Raw genomic sequence first — 15,530 nt, forward strand, 5'->3', positions numbered from 1 at the left:
TTTATACATATCAACCTTATTTCCATTTCACAACACCAAAGATTGATGAATTTTATTGAGGGTTTTATCCAACAGACGAACACAAAGTAAGTCAAAATGTGTCTTTTATGTTCTTTGCCTTTAACTGGTTGAATTGACAAATTATTTTTAAGTTGTAGAGTGATGTGTTTGGAAATGATCTATTTTTGTCCTGTTTTATCTACCCAGCAGTACCAATTGTTTGTAAAAATCAAAGCGTTGAAACAAAAAAGTCAGAAGTCATACAAAAATACTGAGTAGGTAGAGATTTTTTGGATGGGTTCAGAGGGCATTTTCTCAAATAGGAAGCAGGTGTTTCCTTCTCTTTGTAAATAGAAATGGTTTTATTACTAGATTTACTTGCTAGGTCATAACCCTGGATATCTCAGAAGCTATGATAAGATAGTTGAATGCAATATGATGGTTGCATTCAACTGCTGAGTGTGGCATTGCTGAGGCCCACTTCTCATCAGATTAACCACAAAATCTCTTGGAACTCCATGACTATTCAAAAGTGATTATATTGCAGCCCAACTCCAGTGTAACAATAATGCTGCTAATATGTTCGTAGTACTATCATTTAATTTTTCACTTGCTGCTTTCTACCACAATGTTGTTCCCATAACACATAGGCAATTCACACACTCTCCACATTTTTCTGACATTTACAAGAACATTCTTGTAAATGTCCACCATCAGTTTCAGCCTTGCTGGAAAAGTGCAATCATCAGCTTATTAGAAACACATAAACTCAGGTGGATTAGTTTTCTAAAGTTCAGTGCATACCACAGCATGATATCAGTAGCTCCTTTTTCTGGTGTAGTACTATTAGATGTACACAAAAAATAAAATATTTTGTATTGTTCCATCTTCCCATGCATTTATAGTTTATCTTTAGATACTTCACAAATTTACAGGTAATTTTTCTGTTTCATGGTTTGTCTTTGTGATGGACTCATAGCCTGCATGAACAACTTTTGAATGGAAAGAAGTTGGCAATCCAGTTCAGATGTTGAATACTGAGATGCAGTTCTACATTTCTTTTCTCATAACCCCAACCCTGTCCTATGATTTACAATACCATACAAAATGTTTTGAAAGAGAGAGAGGTCTACTCAGACTCAGAAGTTTGATTTGTCTTATGTGAACATTGCTGTTTGACTAGAATATATAGAATTAAATAGATATCAGCCAGTTTTATTTGTGGATTGTGTGGTAGAAACCACCCTGTAAAGAATTAGAATTAAATTTGTTGCTTTACTTTGGAAATGCCATTGCTGTTCTGCAGTTGTGCAGATACAGACATTGTTCTGTGGCTCTGGTTGTGAGCCAGCTCAAAATTGTTTTGTTGTTGTGGAAAAAAAAAATATATTAAAAGCAGTTGCTTTACAACACTGCTTCTGGCATGCCTGTTTTAACTGACAGCAGGCTGCAATTTTAGACTTGTTTTAACATAACATGTTTGTAGAATAAACATAAAAAGAATACAGAAAAAAACACTGCAAACCAAATAAGACATTTGAGTAGTTCCTTTGAGGGCATGCCATACTGACAGAAGTATTTTTTTTTCTGTAGATCAATTTGTTCTGCAATCATATTGCGTACTCATGCACTTACTGATATAAAATGTACCTCTTCTAAGAAAGCAACTTAAATAGATTTGAATTTCTCATGAGTGATTTTTACAAAACTGTCTCAAAGGAATATTTCAAGTTAGTTTCAAAACAGCTGCCATTGTGTTTTATCTGTGTGATGAAATCAGCAGCCTGCAGATCAAAATAGATAATGCTATTTTACTAGCACTGGCCAAAAAGAAGAATGTCTTACTGAAAATCAAAGGTGTTAAGATTAAGAATAATGAAATTGATCAGAACAAAAAGGTTTCATGCGATACCATCTCCTTCCAAAAAAGGCTGAGACGTCGGTTTGATTTGTTTAGGGGAAATGATCATGTGAATGAATTTAAGACATTGCGTTTTCACTCTGAGCTTCTAAGCAAGGTAGTAGCCATGCTGTACTGTTCAACATATAAAAGAGCAGAGTTGTTTCACTGAATGTTAGATGTACCGATGGCACCTGTTTTTCCAACCAGTTGGCTATGGGATTTGTAAGCATTAACAACCGTCTGTTGTTCTGACCAGAATAGAGGATCTTCTTTGGACAGTAGTGGAAGATGAGTAGATATTCAGAAACATCTGAATACTTTCCAGTGGGTATGGAAGTTTTAATATGACAGCAGCTTAAAAGGCTTGTGGAAGAGCTTATGGAGAATCTCTGAAAACATGGGGAAAATCAAGTACATTGTTGGGAAGCATGTAACTCTGGTTATAGACATAGATCTTGAATTCTTCTACAACATAGGACAATCAGGCATCAAAAGCTTATCCTAGCTTAAAGATACTTGTCTTTAAAGTATTATCAAAAAATAGCTTGAAAAAGACGCATGTGGGGTTGGCAACTAAAGCTTGTCCAATGGAGACATCCCAACTCTTCAACTTTAGTAGCATGCATGTCTCAAAGGTCTCACGTTCCGCCCAGTGTTAATTAGTCTCATTTAACATAAACATGCCCAAATATCTACTAGCAGCATGTATTAAATCATACTTTGGCTGATTCACAAAGAACAGGCTAAGACTATAGTGTCAGTGGCTCAGCTTGAAATGACAAACAGAAGGTCCATAGGAGTTGTGCTGGTCCAAGCTGATAGCAGAGATCACTGGACTTCCCTGCAGTGGGAGTGACAGGCTGCAATTTTTTTCTCCTCTCTTCATTAGCTATTTACATTAGCACCTGATGTGCGGATCACCATCGCCACTCAACGTGAATCCAACCAGTTCAAAGGGAGAGTTGCTTGGAAGTGTTCACGGCACCCCGGGAATCGCCGGGTGTTGGACGCCTGCAGGGTGGTGGGTGCTGAGAGCAGGGGCTTGTTTGGATCAGGGACTGAATTTTCCTCTGAAGATGAGGAAACGGTTTATGGCACGCTCCCATGAGAGTGTCTCCTGCTCTTTGAAGCTCCTGTCTTGGTGGCTGCTCTTATCTTTGGGAAGGGATTATTTTATCTCCTCCTGTTTCTTTCTTTTTGTTCCTCTTCCCTTTCTTGCTCTCCAAAAACTCAGATCTGGTCCAAAGACCTCTGTGGAGATCATCTCATTGCCCTTGCCATTTCTTTCCACTATTTTCCAATTTCTTCTTTACCGTCTAGCCACCGCCACCCCGGCCTTCTATTGCTTTCTCAGTTGCACCACACATTATTTTTCTTTCCCCCCTATATCTCCTGTATTCTGCCCTTCCAACACATGACAGACTGTGTAATTAATGAGCATCATAAACCTCTCTTTCTATTAGCTACCCATTAGTAAACCTGGCAAGCCTGTCATTTTGGACAAAAACACACAGCTCTTTCATTTGATCCCCACATCAAAGGAGAACCCCACTGTTTTCGGCTCAATACACTAATTGTGTCCTAGTTCTGGATGGGGCTACACCCTCACTGCTTCAAAAAAGCAGCCAGTGCTGACTGGAGATAGTAAAGAGGAGTACAGAAGCAGAAATCATTGATTATACAGGCCTAATTTTGGAGGAACCTTTTGTTGTAAAAATTACCAGACATTTAGCAGAAGGCCTAAAAGTCGGAATGCGGACATTTATCTGCACACACCGTAGAGCTTGCTTTTACTGTGGGCATATTTTAAAAAAAATAGAACGTGTCAGTGGGCTTCAGGCTCTGTTAGAGGTGTTTTATATGCTGCTGTAAAGATAAAAAGGAATTTATAAGCGGGACGGAATGGATTCCCCTACTTTACACTACAAACAAATAATGCAAAATCCCGAATCAGCAGTCTGGTTGAGATATCTTTCATCAAGAAATGATAAAAGAAAATTAGCTTATGTGTGTAAATGTTGCCTCACCACTTGTATGAGTCTATATGACCTTTTCCAAAAATCTGGAAAAAAAAATTAAAAATTAAAAGATTTGAGAAATACTAATGCTAGATATTGGGCAAAACACAGCATGCAGAAAAGCAATCACCAACAAGCAGGCGGTTTTTCTTCTTCTTTAAAGGCCTGACACATCACACGCTGGGCCACCATAATAGGCCGAGTCACTGCCATGGCAGGAATCATCACTTTACTTCAGTCACAATTGTCTTCTGCCCTTTGCAAGGCTCATGCCCTTTTGTTCCCCCACATAATGGCAACGGTCACATGTCTGAGTTTTTTGTGACCTGCAGCTGCTCTTCTCTCTCTCTGCTTCACACCCTCTTCTTCACCTTCAGGAAACACTCTCCCCAGTGGCCTCAGCAGGCATCAGGTCCCTAAAATTGTTAGAAGGAGCAACCAAAAATCATTAGATTCACCCCTGACTCATGCCTGACTGCCATCATTTATTTTGTCAAGAGTATGACAAATTATATGATGGAATGAGTCAGTATGGGCTACTGAGGATTTTCCCTAAGGATGATCTACGTTAATCAATCAAGGCCACCTACATCAATGAGCAGCTGGCCACAGTGTTTAGATTTATCCTATGGAGACAAGGGAACACAAAGGAATTAAAAACTTGCCTCTTCTCTGGGTTTGATAAATGACTCAATAAACCTCAGATATTTGTTCTCCAATTTGATAAAGGACCAGTATAAAATTATTCCATCCATGATAACGGGGATTGATTGTAGGCTGGGGGTGGGGGCCAGAGTATCTTCATGTCCTTGGGATGGCTTTAAACCCTTGCCACCTCTGCTTTCACAAGCATCAAAGGCAAGAGCTTGGAAATAGGGCTCGCAAAGCCATCTCTCCTTTGGCCTCTTCAAAGGACAGGAAGTGTGTCAGAGGGACAGGCCTTCTTTCCCAGCAAATTTAGGCAAGTTGCTATAATAACAAGCTCATCTGTGTGTCTGTGGCAGTCCAGTTCAAAGGAGGGCTAGATTCCTCTTGGTACAACATGTGATGATGAAGTTAGGACTACTACTGAGTCGTAAGCATAGAAGGATGATTTATGAACATGTTTACAGTGAAAAGACTTGGATATTAAGCTTCTGTATTTATATTGTACCTTTTACCTTTCCTAAAGTTTTACTAATTATAACATCTTTTTGAAGGAGATGTTGTGGTGAACAAAGCATGATAAAGTTTTCAATGTAACTTTACTAAAAATCCATCCAGCTCCCATTTACTGTATTTGAAACTTGTATTTTCCATGTGTGTATGAACTGGGAGGTGAGGAGTCTTTATTTATTTGTTTATTTATTTAACCTGAATAAAAACCCTATTTTTACTTGATTATTTATTTAATCAAATAAAACTAAATTAGTCTGGTCTGAAGTGCTTTGTCTGAAAGTAACATCAATGATCCTCTCCAGCTCATCATTGGAACTTCCTAGCCATTCCCAAAGACAAATATATTCTCTTCTGCATGTTCTGGTTTTGTTCCAGGGTGTCCTTTGTGTAGGGAAGGCCCAGAAAACCTCTGAAGGAAGACGCCCAGAATGTCCCATGAAGTTCATCTCATTCTGATGTGAAGCAACAGCTTTAATTTGAATCCCCAATAAATAATAAAGCTCTTACAAAGGATGCTGATTTCAGAACATCATGTCCAGAATATTATTCTTTCTGATCCATACCTAATGGTCATGATAAAGGCTTTTTGGATATCCTGTGTCTCTATTCTCCCTAACTGGAGCAGAGCCTGCATTAATGGAGATAAATCCCCAAATCCATTTAGCCAAAATATACTGAGAGAGCTCTTCAAAATCTTCATAAAGCAATGATTAGACCCTATGGTTCCCTAACAAATACACTCTCCTCTTCATTACTATGTTGTGAAATTCTGATTCCAAAAAGAAACTTCCACGGCCTCATTTTAACAACCAAGAGCAGTAGTCCTCAAATCCAGATACTGAGGTCCAGTGTCTTGTAAGTTTTAGATGTTTTTCTACTTCATCACCTGAGTCAAATAGTGATAATTCAGCCATTTGATTCAGGGGTGTTGGATGGTCACTTCTAAAACTTGGAGGGCACTGGCCCTAGAGTAAGCGTTTCACCAGAGTCTGAGAAGTGTGACACCTTAATAGTTAGACCAAACTTTCTGTCTCTGTTTAACCAGACTTACCTTCCACTTACTGTAAACCTTGGTAACGACTGTCTTACCATGTCCTCTCCCTGGATAACCTGCTGGCAAGTCTTTGCTCAGTCAGACCACTGTTACCATTGGACTCATCCCTAAGGCAACTATATTTCTAGATCCATTTTCACCCTAGATGAACCCTTACAGAGCCTCTAGTCACCTAGACTAGAGACTCACCTTTCCCTTTGAACCCTCCACAGTTACAGTTTGTCTTGGATTGATCTCCTCCTGAAGATCCCAAAGAGTCTGTTCTGCCAGATTCAGATTAGCAACCTCTCAAAGCTGTGGACATACCATGCAACTTTCCCAGTCTTAACAGATTTAAACAAGAGTAGGCATCGACTTTAAGAGACTGGTTTCTGTTCTACAACTGAACAACTGTGGATCACATACTTAACAACTGTGCTTGCTGCTGGATCATGCCGGCGTAATTTTCAGACCAAGTGAAACCTTCTGATCTCTTGTTGAAACTCTTGTTTGGGCAACAGTTTGAAGTTGGATCAGCCAAACCAAAAGGTGCCATTACTAGAATATATTTTTCGAGGATTTACATGATGTCTTATCACAACCTCTCTTGAACAATGTCAGTGATATGTTCACACTACTTAACTGAATCCAGATCCACATAAAACATTCAAATGTTTGTGGCTAAAGTTGGGTCATTTCAGTTTCTCACACATTTGCAGCCACCAGTTTGAAAATAACTGTTTTTTGTTCTGATTAGCTTTGCTGACTGAACACAACTAAACTAGACTGGCTGATTAAGAATTGGGGGTAACTTGGACAAAAAAAATGTGCAGTGTTGACCTAACTCAATGGGTCTCTGCTTCATCAATCCTACTTGAGACATTGAAGAGAATCATCTGTTCTCCACGCTAAGTTCATGATGTATGAGGTTGAAAAAGAGTCAGTGAGCTGAATTTGTGAATTTCATTTATTATACCAAAATACAGCTGGTCCATTCTGACATGGTACCTTTAAGAGCTAACAGTAAAAATGGCAACAAGCAACAGCTGGTAACTTCTTCTGTTAGCCTCTGTCTAAGCTACGCCCCAAAGAGGGCGTTCCCTGGAGTGTCATTTCCTCTAAGCAGAGCTCTCCTTTGCATGTCATTTCCTGTAGGTTTAGCTTAGCAATTAGAGGTAGAAGGAAAACACATAATTTATTTATTCTCAACAACATGAACAACTGTCTCATGGTACTGTTCAAGTTTAAGCATGAACAGAGAGGTCTGAAACTGATTTGTATGAAACTAAATTATTTGGTTCTTTCAAACTCATAACTAATGCTGCACACATATCCAATTCCACCTAATGACTTATTCTGATCGCTCAATTCAATTCTAATGATCTTGTCTGACAAGCTGTGCTTTATAACATAAAACATGCTAAGATGTGGTAGCAGTTCATTTCAAGTATTTCAGTGCCTTAATGAAAACTCTTGGAAGCCAAGTGTAATCATGAATGGAGAATAGTTAATTTTTACAAACGAGCAAATAAAACACTGACTCATTTGATCTGCCTAAGTTTTGCTTTTTTTTTTGAAGATCTAAAATTGAGGATTAAACAAATCCAGTAGGCTTAATAAATAAATGGATAAATTTCTCCAAGGTGCTTTCTGTTTGTTGAATATGCTTTTGTAAAGCATTCTTAAATAAGTAAAATAAGTTATTGTATTCCTATTAATGAAAATCTTTTGACATCAGTAGTAATTCTTGCAAAGTTAAGTGAGTAATTAAAAGTAATATATTCTTGTTATCTATTTGATAAGATACAAAATATGTTGTTTTTACTTTTAAAATTACTTTTTCTTTTGTAAAGTATCAAAGCGCAGTTGGAAAAACTGTCTCTTTGATTTAATATCATTCAATCTAATCTATGAAAGATTAATGTAATCTGCTTTGTCTTCTTTCTTTGAAAAATGTGTTGTATTTAGAGTTATGATTCAAAGTATTTTAGAGGAAAAGGGTGAAAGGAATCAGTCCTTGAATGTGAAACTTTTTGAGCATGATTAACATAACTTGATCTTCCACAGATACAATTTACAGAAGACTTCTTGGGAGAACATCTGGAACCTTAATGTTTTTGGTTGGCAGGGTGAAACCCACTGTGTGCAATATTACTGTCACACTGAGAGACTGGCAGCCTGGCATAAAATGGCCCAGTAGCTGCTGTCTTTACGCTGTATATCTGAAGACATCAAAAGCATCTTAGCTTGCTTTCATCTGCTGCCTCAGTCCAATAAGACTCTTATTCTCATGTCAGAGACCTCAAACAGAGAGATGAGCACTGCGCACTAATCCTGATTTGATTCTGACCTCAAGAGGCCCAAATGGGTGCATAATTGTTGACTTGATTTATCTCATTTTAAAAGGGTTATAAATTCAAATGCAATTCAATCGTCGTGCAACTTTATCCTCCTTTGTTCTTAGATCCAATCAAAGGTTGTATGAGGCCCAATGCTGAAGGTGGGTCCTTATTAAACCCACCAGAAACTGCAAAGTGCCACTGACCTATTTTATATTTTTGTGTAGGGATATTTTTTCCTTTTTCAAATATTCTTGCATCACACATTAAATAGATTCATAAACGTTTGGAAAGTGGAGCTATTGACCCCCGTGTTTACAAACAGCATTTTGCAGACATATAGAAACAATCAGTCATGTCTTTGTCACTTGTTATTCTTTGCTGGACTGTTGTCTATTGTGTGAAATATGAAATATGTTTAATCTGTAAGATATAATTAAACATTTAGAGCATTCATAAAATGTTCACTTTCAAGTTATTGATCAGAGTATAGGATAAAAGAGCAAAAATAGCTTTTAGGGATTCATAATACTTTTTTATTTATTTATTTTATTTTTTACATTTTTTCTCCCCCTTTTTTAGTTCATGTTTCTAGTCTACAATTAACTCTGACAGCAAAAAACGTGACAGGCTGCACGTCCGACTGGGGCCCAGGACTGTGACCCCGGCCTGGAACATGACCCTCCTTTTGAGAAAACAAGACTATAATCAGTGGGTTTACTCTCATTCGCTCACACTCGGGGCTGATATTATATTCTTACATTTAAAATGTCATCGTTTTGGTGTCACCTCATCAGCGCTTTGACGAGACTGAAGCGGGATGAAGCTGCACAAGCGGCATCAAGTTACAACGAGAGACGCAACTGGTTCCGGAATCTGGACGCTTCGGCTTCATTACCGTCAACTTTGAGATTTTGAGAGTGAGCTCCATTTTTTTTAGGCCAATAGCTTAGCTTAAAATAAATGTTAAAGTCGCAGGGGTTATGATTAATATTTATGCCTTCAAAAATAAAATAAAAAAGTTGAAACGCTGTTATGTTATTCAATTCTGATTAAACTTAACTTCCCGCTCGGTGACGTGACTGGGTTTATTTTGAAAGAGCCGACAGGAAGTTGTTCAACCTCTAGTCTTTCTTGTGTCTGTTGGCGGCAACGCTTTGGATCAAAGAGTCACTCTGCTCCTCGGTCACACGGTCTTCACTCCTTGTAGCGCGCGCTCGGTCTCCACGGACGCTCCGCTGTCTGGATATCGCAGCCTGTTGTTATTTCATTGGATTATATTCTTCTGATGGTTTTCAACTCCAACTCGATGTATAGAAATGGGTAAACTGCACTCGAAGCATGGTACGATTTCTTATTCCCGATAGGAAAAAAAAACAGCAGTAGTTGTTCCAACTGCGCTTTGATACTTTCTAGTAACACATTCATTGTTTTCCATTTTTCTGTCTCTCAAGCCACTATTTGTAAACCGAGGGAGAGTCCAGAAGGTAAGAAGACTTTATTTCTGCTCCCTTTCATAATGTGCACTTTTAATATTTTCAGTCAGTTTGTAAATGGAAACGTTTCAGGTAGAGTTCGCCTCTTAGAGAAGAGAGTCCCGTTTTTTCGGAAGAATGAGTTCTGCTTAATAAATCATTGTTTTTAAGCATCTACCATGTGTTTTTTTGTGTGTTTCAGGCGACAGCTTTGTTGTGAATGCCTGTTTGGCGAAAAAGGGAGTCGACGACTGGCTCGTGAAGCAGAAATACTACTGCACGAGCTCTCGTCTCGAGCAACAGGACTGTCACCATAAGAGTAACTGCGGGCTGACTGCACGGGTGAGTTCCTGGCCACCTACCTTAACTTATTTACTGCCAACTTACTCGGAAAATTTAGTATAAGTTGTATCTCCCTGTTCCCACTTGAACATGTCTGAGTAAAAATTTCAGAAACAATGTTTCATGTCGGTTTTTGAAACTGCGATCGAGATCATCACTGTTTCAGCACGAGGCTGGTTTTACGCTCATGCAGCGGCTTGAAACAGAATTCACACCCTGATAAGTTTCCCACTATTTTGCACGTTAAATAAACTTTACTTTATTGTTTTTATCGGAATTTTGTAACACGGGTCAACACAAAGAAGCGAATAATTGCTAGGGATGGTTTTCATGTTCTTTAGACAAATAAAATTAAAGTAATAAAAACAAACAACGCAGCTTGTATTTATGAAGCCCACCTAACAGATAGTATTTTATAGAAACACCTATGTGCTCTAGGCACATCTGCACACTGACATTTCTGCCCATTCTTCTTTCAAAAATACTTCAATCTCAGTCAGATTTGTGAACATCAATTTGAAAGTCCTGCCACACATTCTCAATTGATTTAACCCAAATCATTTTAGTGTTATAATTGGAAAGATAGACTGTGACTGCACTCTCAGGTATTTTGCAGCCTCTAACAGGTTTTTCAGTAGGAACTAATAGTTGCTCTGTCTTTAGATTATTATACTAACTCTGCAGCTCCTCCAGAGTTACCTCGGGCTTCTTGACTACTTTTCTGATTGATGCTTTTCTTGCTAGAATGGTCAGTTTTGGAGGTTTGGTTTGTATTTTTCTGAATTTTTTGTATGAGACATTTAAGCTTTTTCAAGCTTGACCTGTTTGATGTTTTTAACAGAGCAGTTGTATTTAAACTGAGATCGTTAGTTTCTTTTCTCTTTAAAGTTATGTGCATCTTTATGTTGGCCCATCACATAAAATCCCCGCAAAATGCGTTTTATGTTCGTGGCTGTAATGTGACAAAATGTGAAAAACTTTAAGAGGCTGTGAATACTTTTGCTTGGCACTGTAGTTGTTTTGTACTGCAACAGTGAATGCTTACACTACTTGCTTGAACTCACATTTACTCATGCATGATGATGTCAGCCTCTTTAACTGATCTGAGTCTCTCTCTCTCTCTCTTTCTCTGTCTCTCTCTCAGTCTCTCTCTTGTAATTTAGTTAACAATAGGCCCAGGCTGAGTTGAAAGCATTGCTGTGTGACAGTCCAGTGACAAGTGTGGATTGTAAAGGCTGGGGAGAAATGTTGGAGGTCATGCTTGTTTTGTATTTTGGCAGTGTGGTAAACACCGTGCCGCTGTTGTCAAGTAGGGAGATTTTTTGGAATTGCTTCAGAGGAGCTTTTAAGCCTCTTTGGTTAGAGATGCCTTCCTCAAAGGCAGGCATGTTTCAGGAATTGAGACCTGTTAAGTAGAAAAATGGAAAATGAATTCGCCCACCCAGGACCCAGACATTTTCATCATAAATCTGTTAGTTTATTAAACGGAGAGCCAAAACCCCAGATCAGTTGCATGCTAAATAGATGGCACACTATTGTTTGATGCTGTATAGCATCATTTAAATTTTTGGGTCATTCCATAAACATAAACATGTCAGTACCTACTGCTTGATGGAGTAAACCCTCTCATTTTACCCTATTTTACTCTTGCCTCACTTATGTCCGACCCCATCTTCTGATGCTTGCATCTCTTCTTAACTTAAGGTAATTTAATGCAATAAAAGGCAACTGAATAACAAAGATAGTGAAAACAGCTGCTTTTGCAAGGCATTTTGGTGAGCAATTGTTTGCATAAAAATTAAGTATGTGCTAGACAACACATAATTTGTAACTATAAACAAAAGTCAGTTCTTAAGTAGCAATGCATGAATCAGTTAAGCACAGCTTGAATAAATTGGGACAATTATGCATTTTTCTGTTGGGCACTACATGAAAAAAAATCTCGAGTATAAAATTATTAATTTGTTTTGTGCTGGAAGCTGCTTTAGCATTACATGTGTTCTTAATCATGAGGTAAAATTATAGACAGTTTTAGGAGTTTTTTGCTGGTGGTGTTGACGTTACTAATCAGGATTAGTTACTGAAGCAAGACCAATCTCAAACCCCAGTTTTATGTCTTAGTTTTTGATATATTTTTAAGAAACTTTGTTTATTTTTCTAAAAGCTTGTTGGCAGGAGTACAACTATTCCACATTATTTAAATGACTTGAGGCAATTTAAACATTTTAAACCACAGTATCACCAAGCACATACAATAAATAATGAGCACAAAAACAAACATCCATTTCTTTGTTCCTCAGCATATTCAGCCGCTTTCTATTTCCAGCAGCACAGCAGTGTAAAAGCTTTTGGCCAACAGTGGAGGGGGCGTCGACTGTAAACTTGTTGGCATGGAATCTCTTTCTATAGAAGTTTCCTCTTGTTAATTTCCATTGTTACAGACTGAATTTTTTGTGTCTATCTAACTTTCTGCTGGATCTCTCTGATTCACAAGATGATGTTGTCTAAATATGTGAATTTAGGATACTTTTTAAAAATTAAATCTATAATACATCAGACAATTGTTTGTGTTTCTCCCTATCAGATGTCTTTAAAAGTTATTGATTCCTGCATATCACTGCAATAAAATATAGAATTTGCAGGGTTAGCCTTACTTTCATTGATTACTGAATTCAAATTAGATGCAATAATCCATCAGCTTTTGATTGATATCTACCAATTTATCCCTTATCATTAAATACCTAAAAACTTTATTTTTTTTAAAAAAAATATTTTTAGTTTCTTTTAGATTAAAAACAGTGTAAAAGTCTTCAAACCTTTAAACAATTTTTGTAAAAGTCTTAAAAGAAAAAATCTGAATCAGTCAAATTAAAATCGGCAGACAAAACGTCTGAAAAACTGTCAACCAGGAAAGCTTAATGAGCTCACTTGTAAATAGAGGGATTTTGATTTTATTATTTATCCATTAGGAAAAATCTATTAATATAGTTATCAACAAAATATTTAGCAAAAATATTATTTCTTTTCATTTTGTAATGTGTGAATGATTTTTTTTCTTTTGTGTAAAAGTCAGATTTAAAAGCGCTGTTAGAAACAGGAGTTGAACGTAAGTCCTCTCTTGGCTTTAAAAGTTGTCTGTGTTGCATGGAATACCTGGTGGGATAGTTATTTATAGCCACTGTTCTTTAAGCTCCCCTCCCAGTTGGATCAGAGTTCAGGAGAATGTGGGTCGGGTGTCACCAGTGGGGTGTCCATGCTTGAAATTCTTCTGAGCCGATCTTTGCCACACTATAATCCCAAAAGGAACAATGCCGACTTTAAAGAATGTCGAGGCTGAGAGATGAGGCTCACATTAGCAGTTTGGCATTGTTGCAAAATTATTTACAGCCCTTTAACGGTGGGACACAGTGGTGGCTTCATTATGCTGTGGAAATGCTTTTTTCTCACAGGGTTTGGAAAATTGGGAGTAGGCAGAAAGAATCACCAAAAAGTGTTTACTGTAAGAGATTATATGCCACATTTTTCACATTTTTAACTGCAAAAAAATTTCAAAACCTTTTATTACATTCCAACCACTTTGCAATTATCCTCCAGCTGGGATGCCAATGAAACCCCAGTATGTTTGGAAGTTTGTAGATGCAATCAGTCAAAATATGAAAAGCTTAAAGAGGTGTGAGTATTTTCCCATTCATAAAATACACATAGAAACTTGTGAGTGGTGTAAGCAGGTGGATAGTGAACCTCAATAAGATCAGAGTCATGTGAGCCTCAGTGACGTGCGGCACGGTGTCCACATCTATACCCAGGCGTAAATCTGACATTTGAAGCTTGCAGAAGTGTATCGTTAAAGGCAGATAAATAGCTGAGTATTTTCACTTCAGAAAGCTTTTCAGCTGGTTCGGTTTGTTGCTTCCTTTGGGAGTAATCGTCAGATGTTGAGAGGCTCTGTTTTAATAAGCCACCCTCTACTATTCTGTTACCTCCCCCCGCCCCACTCCCTTTGGTTCTGCCTTCTTCCCCTCTCTGCCTTCCTATTCTCCATCTGTTTGTTGCGTTTCTCATGTGCCCTGTGTTGGTTGCGGTTGATGACATGTGGCTGCATTTGAAGTGGGCCGTGCAGGGAGGTGTTTGTAGTGACACTGATGGCTCCTCCTCTCTGTGAAGCTCCAATCTGTGTGTAGTTTAAAAGAACCCTCCACACAGAGGCTTCCCAGCCTGCTGCTTTCGCAGTTCCAAAAGCTTAGATTTTCCTCTCCAACAGAACTTTGTGAGCCGTTCAGACAAAGAGCAAAAGGTGCATTTGACAACAGAATGCAATTCAAAAGCGTATAGCATCGGTGCTCTTGCTCCCACCTTCCCTGATTCACAGTCGGTTGCATTGTCTTTGATTTTTTTAGAAGCAATTTTTTTAAAAGTAGAAAGACCTTTTGGAAATGCTCCTAAAGATTTTAAGCACATGGCAGGTTTGTGTTGTGCTTTTTCTTTCCACGTCGTTTTCACAAAGCTGGGGCTCTTGTCTGGAAGCTGAAAGCACCTTTCAGTTTCAGACTCCACTTCCTCTCCCACTCTTCTTTTTTTCTCCTCTCCCAGTGCATTGCAATTTCTTTTCCCACCGACTGGCCTCCCGTGCATGCTGTGTGACGTATACCCCTCTCCCACCATGCTCTACCCCCTCTGTGGTCCCAAGGGGCCAAGGACCTGTTGTTGCTCTTTGAAGAGGCTGGGAGAAAAGTTTGGAGCCACTCTCTAAAGAGAAGAAAAGCCCAGCTTTTGGGAGGAGGGGTAACACCTGGCCATAGGGGCTATGTGATTTTTTTCTTTTCCCATCGTGAGAAGATGTATCAGAGGTCTTGGGCTGACATCAACTTAGCTGGAGGACTGGGAGGGTCCAGGATGTGGAGGTGGCTTTAATGTCACATGAGGAGTTGGATGTCATAGTTTACTGAAACCTGAAGGAGTTTCTCTTTCATGACAAAGCGGAGAACATTACTGTCAGTTGGAAAATGTCTTATGAAACAATGACATTAGTTTAGTATAAAATAAAACTGTTTGGATTGCACTGAATGTTTCACTGATGTTTAAGAACCATATATTTAGAGTCTAAATACATGAAAGACCAGCACGAAGAACTGCATAACTCTGAAGTGGAAGTACTTTTCAAATCTTTTTCAAATAGGAAACTGAAAAGTGTGCTGTACATTTATTTTTTATCCCCTTTTAGTTTGATACCTCAAAATAAAACCCTGTGCCATTAGCCTTAAG

At 38.3% G+C, this 15,530-nt stretch overlaps 1 protein-coding gene across 1 annotated transcript in view; it reads left to right on the plus strand.

The window, feature by feature from the left end:
* Positions 1-9,638: 9,638 nt before the first annotated feature.
* nkd1 (NKD inhibitor of WNT signaling pathway 1) overlaps positions 9,639-15,530 on the plus strand; it is a 32,547-nt gene continuing 26,655 nt past the window's right edge. Inside the window, exons 1-3 of the mRNA XM_055036642.1 lie at positions 9,639-9,795; positions 9,906-9,938; positions 10,129-10,268. Coding sequence (XP_054892617.1) covers positions 9,771-9,795; positions 9,906-9,938; positions 10,129-10,268 — 198 coding nt within the window. The 5' untranslated portion in view covers positions 9,639-9,770. The remainder of the gene's footprint in view (positions 9,796-9,905; positions 9,939-10,128; positions 10,269-15,530) is intronic.

This window comes from Poeciliopsis prolifica, unplaced genomic scaffold (genome assembly GCF_027474105.1).
Source record: "Poeciliopsis prolifica strain line A6 unplaced genomic scaffold, Auburn_PproV2 SCAFFOLD011, whole genome shotgun sequence".
Lineage (NCBI taxonomy): Eukaryota > Metazoa > Chordata > Actinopteri > Cyprinodontiformes > Poeciliidae > Poeciliopsis > Poeciliopsis prolifica.